At 51.9% G+C, this 16,539-nt stretch overlaps 1 protein-coding gene across 18 annotated transcripts in view; it reads right to left on the bottom strand.

Moving 5' to 3' along the window:
* The window catches only part of ZNF618 (zinc finger protein 618), a 199,548-nt gene that overhangs the window by 22,709 nt on the left and 160,300 nt on the right, over positions 1–16,539 (bottom strand). For 5 of the 18 annotated variants that reach the window (XM_043453030.1, XM_043453035.1, XM_043453032.1 and 2 more), the window contains 4 exons: positions 10,177–10,416; positions 6,132–6,215; positions 3,977–4,021; positions 3,004–3,081 (listed from right to left, as the gene is read on the bottom strand). The exons of 2 other annotated variants lie outside the window; for them this stretch is intronic. In XM_043453030.1, coding sequence (XP_043308965.1) covers positions 3,004–3,081; positions 3,977–4,021; positions 6,132–6,215; positions 10,177–10,416 — 447 coding nt within the window. The remainder of the gene's footprint in view (positions 1–3,003; positions 3,082–3,976; positions 4,022–6,131; positions 6,216–10,176; positions 10,417–16,539) is intronic. 11 more of the 18 variants (XM_043453033.1, XM_043453037.1, XM_043453034.1 and 8 more) reach the window with 7 other exon arrangements.

Genomic DNA, 16,539 nt, shown 5'->3' with positions numbered 1-16,539 from the left:
TTGATGCTATAACCAGGCCCGACACACAGTAATTGCTCACTAAGTGTTAGCTACCTTCAGTATCACTGCTGCCAAAACCCGCTCCTAAACTGTCACCAGGGACCAGGCAGGTTTCCGTACCGCACAGAAAGGAAGTTTATTAGCAGGAATTACTCTGTGCCATTCAGCAGCTTCTTAATGAGATTGGTGTTATTCGAGGTTGATCCCCCTTATCAGCGGCCCTGTGAACTGCGCAGATCATGACGCTTAATTTCTCTCTATGGAGTCAATCCTTTAATCCTGACTCAGCCTGGCTGGGCTTCAGCCTGGCTTTGCACTGGATTGCCGGCGAGGCATTCTCTGCTGGCACTGAACCAGAACAAAGCAGCCCAAAGCTCTTCTCGGGAAAACCAGTTGGGATGCCTGGGGGAGGCGGGGCCTCCACAGGCACATCCTTGATTTGCATGTTAATGGCCTCCGCCCAACTGCCTGAGGGTCAGAGAAGCCCGGGCACCCAGACTCTTCCCTAATGAGAGCTCAGCTCCCAGAGGTGGCGGGCTCCCCACGTGGCTCAGCGGTAAAGAATCCGCCGGCAGTGCAAGAGATGCAGGAGACACAGGTTCAATCCCTGATTAGGGACGATTCCCTGGAGGACGTAGTGGCAGCCCGCTCATGGACAGAGGAGCCTAGTGGGCTATAACCCAAAGGGTCACAAAGGGTCAGACAGGACTGAGCGACCAAGCACATTCCAGGGGTTGCAGGGGGGCAGAGGGCCTCGGCGGGGAGTGAGCAGGGGCTGGGTCATGGGGGTCTCGGGCCCAAGGGACCCAAGTGTTGTGCTCAGGCAAGGGTCCCCAGCAACCTTCCAATTTTGGCCACTGGTTCCCCAGGGTGAAGTCTAAACGCTCCGAAGGCCGTCCCTGCTGCAGGATGGCTGATGGCAAAGGCAAGCTGGAGGTGAGAGACACGTGGAGATGGAACGAACCTTGGTGTGAAGAGGGCAGCTGAGATCTGTGAGCCCTTGTTTCAGAAATGGAGACTCAGAGAGTAGGACAAGGTTTCCTGCTCGGTATGTGGTATGGAGACCCATGGGTTAGAGAGGACTGGAACTCACACCTCATGGAAGCCAATCCTGCTTTGCACTGATTTAATGAGTACATTACAAATAAATAATCTCCCCTCTCCACCTAAAATCATATGAATTGGCACCTAGTGTATAGCAGGTACCCAACAGATACATGCTGAGTAAGTGAACAAATGAAGAGAGGTAACACTAACAGAACAGTACCTGTCTAAAGAACATCTAGCCCTGTAATACTGTGCTAGTCAGGCCCAACCTGGAAGATGATATGAAAGATTTATAAACCTAAGAGAGATGAGCGTGCGTGGTAAGTCGCGTCAGTCGTGTCCGACTCTTTGTGACCCTACAGACTGTGGCCCACTAGACTCCTCTGTCCACAGGGATTTTCCAGGCAAGAATACTGGAGTGGGTTGCCATGCCCTCCTCCATGGGATCTTCCCGACCCAGGGATCGAACTTGCGTCTCCTCTGTCTCTGGCGGGTTCTTTACCACTAGCAGGTTCTTTTCCCACTTTCCCACTTAGGGAAGCCCTAAGCGAGAGACAATAACAATAACAGTAACAGGAGAAATAACAGCAGCTTAACAAACACTCCGTCTCTACCTCCTATCTTTTTCCTGGTCAGCTTCTGTGTGGCCTGTCCTGATCCACCAAGTGCTTTTCTCACATCACCTCCAGTGCCTCCGGAGGGTTACCCTGGAGGAGGGGCGGTGGGGTCAGCGAGCTGCTTCCCTCACATTCCCGCTTCCCTCCGCGGAGTGTCAGGCTGCCCCTGGGCAGGGCTCTGGGCGTGCTTCCCAGAATTCCCCTGGAACTGGAGCATCTGTGTGTCATTTGTGGTCTAAAGGGTAAAGAAAGAAGGGTGCCCCTCTCTCTGCCCGCCAGTCAGAGGAAGAGGACTCTGTGACCCAGGGGAGGATGGAGACACACGAAGGAAGGAGTCTGGGTCCCTGAGTGGCCACGTGGAAGGTCATCTGCATCAGGCTGTGCTCTGGCTGAGATGTTAAGTGGTTATGTCAAACCACCGAGCATTTGGGATTTACCTGCTACGGCAAATAATGTCTCCCTGCCTACATAAAAAAATCAGTGCTACTATGATAAAAACCTAAAATTGGAGGCTGGATGGTCTAGTGAGGGAGCTGACACTGTAAGCTGGGCGGATGGAGAAACAGCTGATAAACAGGTTGTCCAGACAGCAGACTCCTAGCTTTGCCTCTGAAGTGAAAGTAAAAGTTGATCAGCTCTTTGCAACCCATGGACTGTAGCCTGCCAGGCTCCTCTGTCCACGGAATTCTTCAGACAGGAAGTATTGGAGAGAGTTGCCGTTTCCTTCTCCAGGGGACCTTCCCGACCCAGGGATTGAACCTAAGGCTCCTGCATTGCAGGCAGATTCTTTACCTCTATAGCAGTGGTTCTCAAAACATGGCCCCTGGACAAGCCGGGGGTGTGTGGCATGAGGACCTGCCAGTAATGCAAGTCCAGGCGCCACCCTAGACCCAGGAGTCTGAAATTCAGGGCAGAGCCTAGAAACCCGGGCTTCCACCAGCCCTCCTAGAGACTGAGGCACCCTCAGATTTGATGGCAGCTGCTTCGTGCGACAGGGCTTTCCCCTGAAAGCCACGGGGTTCACCCCAGGCTGCCCTGGGCTGAGCCTCTCCACTGCCCTCCCCACCTCCGCTCCCCTGGACCTCAGACCACACACCTCAACATCTGTCCTGCTCAGCTCCTATGTGGCCTCCAGGCTCCAGGCAGAAGCCACAGCCTCTGGAAGCTTCTTCAGCTCCACACTACCCTGGGTTACAACAGACTGACCGGGGCTCCCAGGCCCCCTGTGACGGTCTCCTGGGAGCGTGGCCCCCGGCTGGCCCTGCCTCTTGCAGGATCCGGGGGAAAGGGATCGGAGGGGGCTGCAGCATCCGGCCGGCGCCTGCCGCAGGGTCCTTACCCGCATGGGACTGCATGTGCTCCAGCAGGTTGTTGTAGAATTGGAACTGGATCCCGCAGGCGCCGCACGTGTAGGGCTCTGCGGGGAGAAACAGAACGGCCGTTTGAAGGGCCGCACAAACCCCAACGCCTTCCTGCTGGGTCGCTGCGGGCCGCTTGGGAGCTGGGCACCCAGACACGCAGGGGGCGGTGCCCTCGGGGCTCCCCATCACTAGCTAGCGAGGGAGAGGCTGGGGAGGAAGGAGCGACGGAGAGGGGAAGGTGGCCGGTGACAGGCCGTCGAGTGCAGCCACGGGGCATTTATCGAGGGCTCACTGTGTGCCGGGCACTGTTCGGGCGTTGGGGACGACGCAGGGCATGGACCGCATCTTCTCGGCTCCCCAGCCTACCTCTCTCTCTCGGCTGGCGGAGGCACACAGACGGCTCAGTCTGCTGAGCGGACGACTGAATGAAGGTATGAATGAACCAAAGACAAGACGAGCGACGCGGAGGGAAGGGCAGAGAAGGCAGGAAGGGACGAGAGAAAAGGGGAGAAGCGGAGAAACAGCGAAGGGCCAGAGGAGCAGGGATGAGGCGGAAGGGGCGCGGAGGGGACGGGAGGGTGGGAATTATGAGAGCGTATACAAACAGGGGCTCGTGTGCAGGGCCTGTTATCTTCCCATCTCTGCGTGCCTGGCACATGAATGCGGAAGGAAGAGAGAAGACACCAAAGACGAGGAAGGAAAAGAGCAGGATGATGGCGGAGGTGGGGCTCGGGAACGGCGTCGTGAGGCCAGCCCCGTGGGCAGGAAGGGGAGGCTCTGTTTCTGCAGGGCTGCAGGCTGTCCACACCCCTCCACCCACCTGGGCTGGGCCTCCCCCTGCCTCCACCAGCTGCCGGGTCTGCCTGGGAGGGGTCCGGAGTATGTGGCGGCCTGAGTTCACTCCCTGCCCTGTCTCGCCCTCTCCAGCCCCCCGACGGGACCCTCACTTACTCTGTAGGAGAGGGAAAGGATTGGAAATCAGGGGACTTGCAGTTTCTGCAAAAGAGAAACAGTTTAGCTAAGTCTCTTCCAGTTCTGGTGCTCGGGGCTGTCATGATTTCTGTTCTTGGGCAGCAGCGAGCCAGATGGGCTCTCAGAGAAGGGGGAGGCGGGTGTCTGGGGTGGGACTGGGCATGGGGTGTCTGGGGTGGGGCTGGGCATGGGCAGGGTGAGATCAGCCAGGGCCATCCTTCCAGGACACCCTCAGCTCTCACACAGCGAGCCCACTGAACACCGTGAGAAAGTACCCACATGTGGCTGCCCGTCTCAGGACAGGGAGCTGGGACGGCTTCTAAGTCTGGGCACCCAGGGTGGACACGTTTGATACCAAACACCAGGGCAGCCAAGGGAGCGCTGCGCTTTCCCTTCGTGTGTCTCCATCCTGCCCTCTGTCTGCTGGCAGCTCCCCAAGCCTCTTGGTATCGTCAGGTGAGCCTTACAGGCAGTGGGCAGCAGAGTGGGGCAGACGGACCACCCCGGGGAATCCTGGCTCCACCACTTACAAGCTAGGGGCCCGGGGCGACAATCCACCTCTCCTGAGCCTCGATTTCCTCAACCGAAAAGCAGGGATAACAGAAACACTGACCCTCGCTGGCCGTGTGGCAAGGGTGAAAACAGGTAAGACACATACAGCTCTGAACAGGTGCCAGACACACAGTAAGCACTCAATAAATGGTGGCTGCCAGCAGGAGCGGTGCCTCGCACCGTCCCAGTTCTGAACATGGACTCTGATGGAAGGAGAGGCAGGGGCTGCCGCCTGGCTGGCTGACAGCAAAGGCTTGCAGGAGACCGGGGTTTTGGTCCCGGCTCTGCTGCTCATTCCTGCAAGGTCTGGACCAGTCACTCCGTCTCTTTAAGGCCCACCTTTCAGAGAGACATTACAGTTTTCAAAAGGATGAAGCAGTTTGGAACAGCTGATGTTCTCTCTAGTTTAAAGGACCATGTCAACATTCTCGGGGCTCCCACGGCATACTTCACTGCCTGCCTCGGACACTGACTCATGAAATCTCTTGGTTAACTTAACCCCGCCACCCCGCCCCCCCAAACAGTGTGGATACAATGTGGATGTGTCTCTCTTCTGCAGGGCCCCGACTGAATGATCCCCGACCACGGGGACGTGTGTTTCACTTCCACTCTGCAGCAGAGGAGAAACTCAGAGGCGAGCCCAAGCCACCAGCTTGTCGATGGTGGAGCTGGGGTCAAGCCTCAGCTGCAGCTCTGGGCACCGTGAGGAAGACTCCGCGTGCAAGCCTGAGCCCCCGCGTGTTTCATAAAGCCCCTGACTCACGGTCAAGTCGCGTTCATCATCCGTCCACACCCAGCCAGGGCTCAGCAGGGCGCTGAGCACTGGCCAACACCTAATCTGGTGAGTGAAAACTTGGAGCAAGAAAGGGAGCGATGCCTTACCTTCGTGTAAAGGAGTATCAGAACAGAATCCTTTTCACGCTCTGCCTCGGCTGGCACTGTGCAGACCAGCCTGCTGTGCCTTTCTCGGACAGAAGCTGATTGTGACGGCTCAGGGCTCCGCCAGGCTGGCCCCAGGTCGGTCTGTCTGTCTGTCTGGGGGCAGCAGCCTTATGGCTGCTCAGTTCTAAGGTGCCAAGCCTCTGTCAGGGTCTGGCAAGAGGCAGCCACCAGGGGGCGCCAAAACACCACCCGGAACCTCAAGCAAACCTACTTGGGCTGGTAAGGCTAGAAGGGAACCTCTGGATGTTCCCAGGTCCAAAGGGGGACCAGAACATGGGGCCTCTGGCTCTTGGGCCACAGCTCTGTCTCCTGTACCCGCTTTGCTTCTCCTGGGGAAAAAGTGGCTGCAATGTTCACCCTATAAACACCAGCAATGGCTCAAAGAGGGCCATCCGACTTAATGTATCACAGGCTGTGGGCACGGGGGAGTTTTCTCTCTCCATGGCAAGATAAAGAGGAGCCACAGTCCCCAAGATGCTCCTGGGACCTAGAGGGACGTGCCTGGAAGAAAGGGACCCTCCGCTTCTACCTGGCCCTGGCCGCCTTCTAATTCTCTGCCCCCAGCCTCCCCCCAGCACAGACCACAAAGACCCCAGACGCACAGGACGGCGGTCCCGGGGCACACCGCTCACCAACTCACCGCTGGAGTTTTGGGAACTGCTATTCGTCTCTTCAAAGTGGTTTTGTGCTTTGCCTTCTACCCGCCGACTGAAAGCACTTTCTGCTGGGTGGGGGAGGGGAGAGAGCAAGAAAAAAAAAACCACCACGGTGACTGGTCAGTACCAGGTCCAAAGAGAGGGCACGCCAGAGAGGGGGGAGGGCTCGGAGGCCAGGGACGTGGGACCTGCCCCTGCCCCTGGACTGGGTGGTTCCCTTTATGCTTGGGAACCAGCACAGTGAGGGGCTCCAGAACCCCAAACCACACACTTCCAGCTTCTCAGGCTCACCTGAATTGCCTGACACTGCCTTGGGACCCCAGGAGATCCCCCAATAGTGCCCAGCGTGGGCGGAGGTCCAGGCGCCGTGGGGTGTGAGTGGGATGTGGGCACACACAAGAGGTAAAGCTGATGCAGCAGATGGCGAACGGGCCAGGGTCTCCCATCTCTGGCCCCTGGGGAGTCACAGGTGCCTTCTAAGTGATGTGGACCCACCAGAGCGCAGGGAGGGTGACAGCCTGCTTTCTGGTGGTGGCTTGGGCAGAGCAGAAGGGCCCGATGGCTGCTGGGGCCCCTGGGTGGCAGAGAAGTCGTGACAGGCAGAGCCGGGGTAGCTCCAAACCCTGGGAGGCCAGCGACCAGGTGAGGTCTGTCTGGTCAGGGTTCACTCAGGGAAACGGACTGGCTTCCCAAGTGATTTCTGGGGTGTCCCCACAGACAAGGGGCGCCTTCCTGAGTGGCTCCCATAACTCCCTGTAAATACTGGAGTCAGAGACAGGGCCCAACCAGGTGGGAAACACCAACTCGGTACCCATCCCCCACCTGCCGAGGCACTCAGACAGGGTATCTGAGCCGGCCACGGCTTTTCCAAGCTGCTCATCGGGGATGCTGGAGGCGCCAAGAGACAAAGGCTTCTGGGAACAAGTCAGTTTGGGATAAGCATCTGACCAACAACTTGGGTGAGGAGAGCAAAGGCTCTGAGAAGTTTGACCAGAGAGAGACCCGTCTAGCTTTTTCTAACCCAACCTTCTCAAACATAATTGACAACTGAAGCCATTTCAAATATGAGGGACCTTACTGGTCGGTCTATTTGTTAAGAGTGCTATAGCTTCATGCAGGAAACACGATCTTCTCCCTGGTCAGGGAACTTAAGACCCCATTACAGCCAAAAAAAAAAAAAAAAAAAGGAAAAAAGTAAAAATATGAGATTTCTTAGTGTCTCTCAAAAATGGTGATCCTGGGAACCAACTTTGGCAAGTGTCATTGTCCCAAGGCCGCCCGACACCAGGAAGGCAAGTGCTCAGACTGTCTGGGGCCAGTGTTCCAGACAATCATTGGGGTGATGGGAAAGAAAGCCAGAGATGGCTCCTACAGGCCCCACTCAATTCCCCTGTGCCTGACTCTGACAATGCCCTCTGATGCAGCTTCCTTTTTGCAGAGGCTGTCGAGGACATCACAGGCAAGACTGTCTCTTCCAAATGTGTCTGTAAAATGCCTGGGCTGAGCACTACACACCTGCCCGCTTCAAGATACCATCTGTAAATTGGCAAAGAAAGCCCTTCAATTCTTTATCTAGGGCAAAGGGGAGGGACTCTTACTTATGAAGCACCTGCTATGAGCCAGGCACTGATCCACGTGCATTATATCCATGGTCTCCCTTAACCCTCCAAGAGCTCTGTGAGATCCACGTTGTCACTCCCATTTTACAGGTGAAAACCCAGAGAAAGAGGCTGTCGATTTCCTGGGGCTAAGTTCCTAACCCCCGAAGATGGCAGAATAAGGAGATTTCATTCCCGGGACAGAGCCTTCCTCTTTAAAAAGGTCTAGGGCAGGGGAGTGATTCCCTTCTCCACCTTCTCTTGTACGCATGGAATGGTTACCCATCTGTGGAGGATTTTCATGCAGCCTGACCAATATATTGGTAGAATTTAGCACATCTGAGGTTACAAACTATTAGAATCAATCTCCTATGGCTCAGCTGATAATGCAGATTTTGATCAGCTATTCCTGCTATCGGCACCTCTGCCTGAAAACCACCGGGTGGCTCTGCAGGGGACATCCCCGTGCAGGCACACACACACGCATGGGAGGGGCTGCCTGTCTGTTCTAGCATGAGAGTTGCAGTGGCCACTTCCAGCTTCAACATGCCGGCTCCGGCTCACGTCCTGTGCAGCTGGTAACCCAGGTGTGACACCCACCGCGAGTCTCATATGTCACATAAAGGCAGCTAGAGGCAAGCCCCATGGCTTGCTGAAAGCTTCCATGGTGACACTGGGTTCCAAGAGCTGCCGCAAACCACACAAACCCTATAGGCAGTTCTCTGCAGAAACTGCAGAAACTCCCAGCCACAAGGTCAAGAGTAAAAGCAAGACATGAAAGCCATGATCCTTAGTTGAGCTGGTATCTACCACTAGTAAGTCTGTGATGACCAGCCTGTTTAACTCATTTATGACTACTGTTGCCAAACCCCAGCTCTTCTCTACACAGTACCTGAAAACGGTTACCTTCAAGGCTGATTACTTACTCTCCTTTCGGGAGATGTAAGCACAATGACTGAAGTTGCTCAGTCGTGTCCGATTCTTTGCGACCCCGTGGACTGTAGCCCACCAGGCTTCTCCGTCCATGGGATTTTCCAGGCAAGAATACTGGAGTGGGTTGCCATTTCCTTCTCTAGGGGATCTTCCCAACCCAGGGATCGAACCCAGGTATCCCGCATTGCAGGCAGACGCTTTAACCCTCTGAGCCACCAAGGAAGCCCAAAAAGCATAGCTTCAAAATTTGGGAGGGAGCTCCCCAGGTGGCGCTAGTGGTAAAGAACCCACCTGCCAATGTGGAGATGAACATTTTTAAGAACCACATCCTTGCTCCTGAACCAGAATAAGGCAGCACAGCTCATTCCTTGGCTGTCCCGGTCCAGCCTCCTGACTTATGTGAGTTCTCCATTGACTTGCTTGTACATTTCATGGGTGACTTTGGGCGTCCTGAAGGCACCTGAAGGGCCCGTAGTCCCAGAAGAACTATGTCACCACTCCATCCCTATATCCCACATATCTAGGCAGGTGGCCCAAGGCTCCTTCCACCCAGGCATGAATCAGGATTCCCAATTAGCTGGTTCTCAGCACACAGTATGTCTCAGCAGTTTCCCCTGATGACTGGTAAGAAATGGTTGGGGTGTGCCATTCACTACCTGTTCACCCTTCTGCAATCTGAGCCCTTCCTGCATAGACTCAGACAGGTTTCCTGTCTAGCAGGTTTCCTGTTAGGCCATGGTTCAAAGAGGGGTTTCACGAATAGTACCCGGTAGAGAGAGGCCAAGAGAAGAGAGCTCCCAGTCAACCACTCTTCTTCATGCAGAGCAGCTCTTTGTAGAAATGAGTTTTTAGACTGGGTTTTCTGAAAGATGGGGGAGGAGGTGCAAACTCATGCCAAGAAGTTCCAGGCAGGTGACGTAAATGGATGAACTGGGCTGGATGCGAGACAGACAACAGTGTGATCACAATGAGAAATGGCGCCTGCCACGTGGCCATTGTGCTGGGGAGGCGGGAGGGAGCGGCGGGGACTGTGGAAAACTGGAGAGCACATGCTCTGTGACTCCGCCTCAAGGCAACTGGCTGCCCTGCGGGAAAGTGAGCCCAGGACTGCCAGATCTGACTTTTCCACGTCAGCGAGAAATCAAGTTTCATAAGAACATCTAACGTTCAAAGGTTAGCAAATAATTAAAACAAATTTAAAATCCCGTAGGCCATGACTTATGAAAAAACACTCTCCTGCTTAAAAAAATTAGTTTGCAAACCATCTTTGACAACCCTCTGACTTAGGGTAAGAAAACCCAGACTCAGAGAGGCTAGATGGCTCGTTAGAATCACAGAGCCAGCAGGAGGCAGAGCAGGGACCCAGATCTGTCCCAGAGAGCCACGGGCCCTCTACCGTCGCTTTTGCAAGGGAACAATGACCGCGGGCACTGCTGTGGCGGGGGGGGAGAGGGGCGGGGAGCGGAGGGAGCGTGAAGGGGACAGAAGCCGTTGGTACCTGCGGTCGCCTTGCTTGCCGGAGATCCCGAGTTTGGAGTGCGGAACGTCTGGGTTTGGGTGGCTGGAGGGGTGCGGTGTAAGAGGGTGGTGCATCGGACCACGGAGGCCGGAGCCTTTTTCCCCGACTGGTTCGTCTGGGTCTTCGCTGCCACGAAGCGTGGAGACGGGGAGACCTCTGGATGCGAACACTCGGAGCCCGTGTCTGGATCATCCGGTGGCTCCCACCCGGGGGCGGTACCTGAGAGGGTCACGCTCTCAGTCGCCGAGGACCCTTGGGGCTGAGCCACAGACCCCTACGCTCGAGGGCCGAAACGCCTCTCTGGCTACCACCCAAGAAAGTCTGGGAGTCTAGAACCTTCTCCGTCTTCTCCCTGAGTGAAACCTGATCGCCAGCTCACACTCACCATGACCTGGAGGCCACTGACCAGTCCACACTGTAACCCTTGACCAGCCCAGGCTCTGAGTGTCTAAGAACTCACCCTGGGACCCACGCTTGGGGCACCTGGATGAGTCAACCCAGGTTCAAATGCACTTTCTAAAATGTAGGTCCCTAAGCCTCTCTTCCTTCTAAGGCAGGCTGGCTCAGAAGTAACAGGCAACAGAGAGGCAGAGACTAGCAGGGCCGACTGGCTGGGGTGGGGCTGGGGAAGGGAAGAGCAGAGGGCTGATGTCGCCCCGTGGTTTCAGGGGAAGGGGTGCGTGGTGCTCCTGGACACTGCCTGGGATGGATGCTCTCAGGGGACAGTGGTCAACCCGATGACCGATGCTTTAAGGAAATTAAGTGCAGCATCTCCCTGGTGGTGTCAAGGGCAGCTTATGTCACCGATTCCCAGACCCCCTGCCTCCATCACCTGCATCCGCTGCAGAAGCTGGGCCTCCTGAGAGCAGGAGTGTGTGTCAGAGAGGACCTGACCCTCAGGTGGTCTCCAGCTCAGGTGGTCTCAGGTGGCATCAATCTGCCCCCTTCACACAGCCCAGAGACATGGTTACTAGCGGTGGCAAGCCCTTGAACATGCCCACAGGGCCACCTTCAAACCAAGAGGGGAGGCAGTGGCTTTAGTCCACTGTAACTCTCTGCTGAGGATGAGAGTGGACCGGGCGGCAAGAGAAGGGGCCCCTCTGGTGCTGACCGGGGCTCACAGGACCCACGGCAGTGGGAACATCTGGAGGGCACCACCTTGCCACAGAGCTTGGCTGGGACCTGAAGGACCCTGCCCTGCAGCCTGCCTCGGGGGAGAGGAGAGGCCGCCTTACCCCCGCTCCCAGGGCAGTGCCCATCCTGGGCACAGATGCTGCACTTGCCGCTTTCACTGCCAAAGGGCAAACAGGCACTCTCTGTTCCTCCACTTCTGCCCATTCCTGGCCGGAGGGGAAGCACAGGCCCGGAGAAGCAGGAGGCAGGGCCGTGTTCACGGTCACACAGGACTCAAGGCCCTGAGGTGGGCTCGCAGGACTGAGGCTGCCCCCCTGTCCCTTTGGGGAGTGACTGCCTTCCCAGCACAGCAGTGGCCAGATGCCGAGAGCTGCGGGTGGGGAGTCCTTCAGTCATGGCCCCTAAGCAAGACCTCACCTGCCCCCCTGAACTCGGAAAGAAATCCCCCAGGCTCAGACTGCGGAGAACACAGCTGTCGTCCAGTATTCTCTCCCTAAGCCCCCGCCCCACGTTCTGGATTCTTACTTTCTCAATCACGACCTGGAGAGGGGCAAGTGGAGAAGGATACCTACAAAGGTCCCCTCTTTCCCGCTCCTTTCCTTTCAGAGAAAGGAACTTGAAGGCCCTGAATCCAACCGCAAGGCGGCTCATCTCACACTTTCCAATTTTTTTTTTTTTTGGCCACAGATTAAACCTACACATCAAACCTTGAGGGAGATATCCAGTGTCCCATCTCTGATTTCTCCCCCATTTCCCTGAAGCACAGTCTGGGGACCACAGCTCATGGTTCGCTGTAATGGAACCAACAGTGTGTGTGCTGTGAGCCCGGCCCACCTCTGAATTCCAGGTCAGTCACCTCTGGCCTCCGTGTCTTGGCCTCAACTCCGCCGATAAAAGTGGGGCACTCACCTCTGCACTATCGACCTCATGGGGATTTTATGAGAATCCACACAAGTCACAGAAGCACCTTGAATACTCTTCAAATGTAAACAGGTACGAAAGGTTATTTTTTTAGGATTAAGGAAGTTAAGGCCCAGAATGCTTAATAAGCTTACGGCCACACAGAAAGTCAGGGCCAGGATGGGATGGGGCCCAATGCTGCCAGCTTCCCATGGAAGCCTTTGTGCAAGACCACGTGGTCCCCTTAGGCACTAACACAAGCTCAAGGGACAGAGAATTTTTGAGCAAAGGACAGAGCACGTTGCTTGCCCTCTTAGGCCTCATCTCCAAATGCAGAATGGTTTCCAGGAGACCCTCTGGATCAGATCTCATGGTCTTCGAACCTGCTGTCAAAATCCTGGCACCCATGTGCAAGAGCCCCTGTGTCCCTGTGGCAGGGAGCTCAGGACACCCAAGAACACTTGATACAATGAACCCGAGGGCGTCACCTGCTTGCTTTGGCCTGGGACCTGCCCACCTTCTGCCCCCTCAATCTACAATGCCCTAATCTTCCAAGCTTCATGGCCTTTGCTCAGGCTATTCCCTCTGCCTAGCACGTTCTTCCCTCGTTTCTGCCTGGATCACTACTGCTGGTCCTACATACTTCCAAATAAACATCACTTCCATTGGAAGCACTCCCTGATACCTACTTGGTCATTTATCTTTCAGTCCCCTCCCCTCTTCCCTTCTAAGATCTGACCACCACCAATAGAGACACATGGTGTGATCTTTCAACCAATGTCTTTTGCCCGATTATCCTGCATGTTCTGTGAGGGAGGGACTCCGCCAGTTTGGCCCAACCAGGGCTCATTCCCTGGCACACAGGAAGTGCCAAAATAAGAGATTTCCACAACATTATTAACCACCTTAACCTAACTGACACTATACTCAGGGAACACTCTTCCCAGCTCACTTTATGAGGCCAGCATTACTCTGAAATCCAATTTAGACAAGGACATTACAAGGACATCTCATCTCATGACAAGATGAGATGGCTGGATGGCATCACTGACTCAATGGACATGAGTTTGAGCTCTGGGAGTTGGTGATGAACAGGGAAGCCTAGCATGCTGCAGTCCATGGGGTCACAGAGTCGGACGTGACTGAGATACTGAACTGATTACAAGAAAAGTAAAATACACTGCTGGTTGAAATGTAAAATGGCATATTGTCTGACTGTTTCTTAAAAGTTAAACATACACCTATCATATGATCCAGACTAGGTAGTTATACAAGAGAAATGAAAGCATCTGTCCATAGTAAGACACATTCAGAGCAGCTTTATTTATATTAGCTCCAAACTGGAAACCACCTAATGTCAATCCATAAGTAAACAGATGAAGGAAACCGTGGCATCCGTATCCAGACAACGGGGCACTACTGTTCATCAATCAAAAGGAATGAACTACTGATACATTTAAACATGGATGAATCTTTAAACAAAAGAAGCCAGACCCCACCACACATAGTAGATAAGATTCTGTATTTGCAAGATTCCAGAAAATGTTATGGGCCTTCTTCCCTGGTGGCTCAGTCAGTAAAAGAATCCGCCTGCAATGCAGGAGATGTAAGAGACAAGGGTTCGGTCCCTGGGTCGGGAAGATGCCCTGGAAGGAAATGGCAACCCACTCTAGTATTCTTGCCTGGAAAATTCCACGGACAGAGGAGCCTGGCAGGCATCAGCCCATGGGGTCGCAAGAGTTGGACACAACTGAGTGACTAAACCACCACCACAGAACATGCGTAAACTAACCTGTAGTAATAGGAAGCAGAGCAGTGCTCGCCTAGGAAGAGAGAAGAGGTGAGTGAGGGATTATAAAAGGGCACGAGGAAACTTCTGGGGGTGATGGCCATGTTCATTATCTTGACTGTGGTGATGGTTTCATGGCTGCATACATAGGACAATTTATTTACTTTAAATGAGGTACTTAATTGGATGATGACATATTAATACTTCTGGTATCTTAAAAACACCAGAAATATTTACTTTCTTCATTATGACCATGATTAATGGACCAATGACTGAATCTGGGGCACTCTCCTAATCCTAGGACTGTAGTTTCCCACTGTTGAAGGGTCAGTTTTGGAAATGATATTAAAAGCCAGGTAAAACCCTAGGGAATTTTAGATAGAAGTAATCAGAAGACACATACTTGATAACCGATTAACTCTACAAACTACCTTAGGTATCAAAGTAATTTAGATGCCTTTCCGAGAAAAAGAAGCTTAAAAAAAGAAGTCATTCTTCTGGAGAAGCATTTGAACTCTGCAATGTTTTTCAGTTCATTTCACGGTTTTCTGATAATCAATGTATTTTAATAAAGAACAGGCGTGATAACTTTTTTTTAGAAAAATCAATCCATGTAATTCACCACATTATCAGAATAAAAAATAAGAATCATAGGATCAGCTCAATAGATGTAGAAAAAACACATAACACCAATTTATGATGAAAACTTTCATAAACCAGAAACAGAAGGTAACTTTCTTAACAGATAAAGAGGTATCTATGAAAATCTATTTCAGCTAATATGATGCTTAATGATGAAAATGATCAAATTTAATGATGAAAACTTGAACCCTATGATTAGGAACCAGGCAAAGACATCCACTCATTTCATTTATTCAACATCTAACTGGAAGGTCCTAATCAGCATAATAGGAAAGAATAATTAAAGGAATACAGATTAGAAAAAAAAGATGCAAAGCAGTCTTTATTAGTAGATGACATGAGTATGGACAAGAAAAATTTCAAGAAATTTACAAAAAAGCTAACAGAACTAACAGGTGAAGTTAACAAAATTGTAGGATGCAAATTCAATATATATAAATTAATTGTATGTAATAGCAACAAAAACTGAATATAAAAAAATCACAGTAGCATAAAAAAACACAAGAAACTCAGATATAATGTAATGAAATATGTGCAAGACCTCTATTCTGAAAATATAATTATTGCTAAGAGAAATGTAAACACACCTAAACCAGTGAAGAGACGTACTATGTTCATGAATTGGAAGATCAAATATCATGAGGTCTATTCTCCCCAGATTGGTCCATAGATTCAGTATAATCCTAAACAAAATCCAAGACATAATTTTGTTGCAGCAATTGGCAAGAAGACTAATATTTATACTGCAAGGCAAAGTTCCTTGTTTCGTAAAAGTATAAAAAGTTGAAAAACTGGAAGCACCTGATTTAAGACTTAGAGTAAATAAGACCACGTTGGCATAAACATAGGCAAATAGCTCAATGGAACAGAAATAGACTCATACTTACTCCTGCATTCAACTGATTTTCAACAAAGGTCCCAGTGTAATGTAATATATAAAGGACAATCTTTTCAACAAATGGTATTGGAATAACCAGATATCCATATGGCACAAAGTGAATCTCAAATCATACCTCTCACCATTCACAAAAATTAACTTGAAATGGATCAGACACTAAAATGCAGAAGCTGATAGTAGAAAGCTTCTAAATATAATAAAGGAGAATATCTTCACTACCAAGGTAGAGAAGGATATCCTAAATAGAACTGAGAAAACACTAGTCATAAAAAATTGATAAATTAGATCATTAAAAATGAAAAACAGCTGCTCATCAAAAGATACTGAATGAAAATCAACAGTCACACCGAAGACTGACAGAAAATGTTCATTTTATATATATATACTCAAAGCTTCAGCTTTTCCAGTAGTCATGTATGGATGTGAGAGCTGGAACGTAAGGTTGAGAAGGTTGAGAGCCAAAGAATTGATGCTTTTGAACTGTGGTGTTGAAGAAGACTCTTGAGAGTCCCTTGGACTGCAAGGAGATCAAATGAGTAAATCCTAAAGGAAATCAACCCTGAATATTCACTGGAAGGACTGATGCTGAAGCTGAAGTTCCAATACTTTGGTTACCTGATGCAAAGAGCCAATTTATTAGAAAAGACCCTGATGCTGGGAAAGACTGAAGGCGGGAGGAGAAGGAGATGACAGAGGACGAGATGGTTGGATGGCATCACTGACACAATGGACATGAGTTTGAGCAAGTTCCAGGAAGTGGTGAAGGGCAGGGAAGCTTGGCGTGCTGCAGTCCATGGGGTCGCAGAGTCGGACACAACTGAGTGATGGAACAACAAAATATACATATATATATATGATGAAAAACCTGGATCTAGAATATATAAAGAACTCCTAGGGACCTCCCTGCTGGTCCAATAGTTAAGACTCTTGAGCTTCTAATGCAGGGGGCATGGGTTCAATCCCTCAGGGGAACTATGAT

This window comes from Cervus canadensis, chromosome 30 (genome assembly GCF_019320065.1).
Source record: "Cervus canadensis isolate Bull #8, Minnesota chromosome 30, ASM1932006v1, whole genome shotgun sequence".
NCBI lineage: Eukaryota > Metazoa > Chordata > Mammalia > Artiodactyla > Cervidae > Cervus > Cervus canadensis.
The sequence above is the reverse complement of the archived record's forward strand: the minus strand, read 5'-3'. Positions and strand labels throughout refer to the sequence as shown.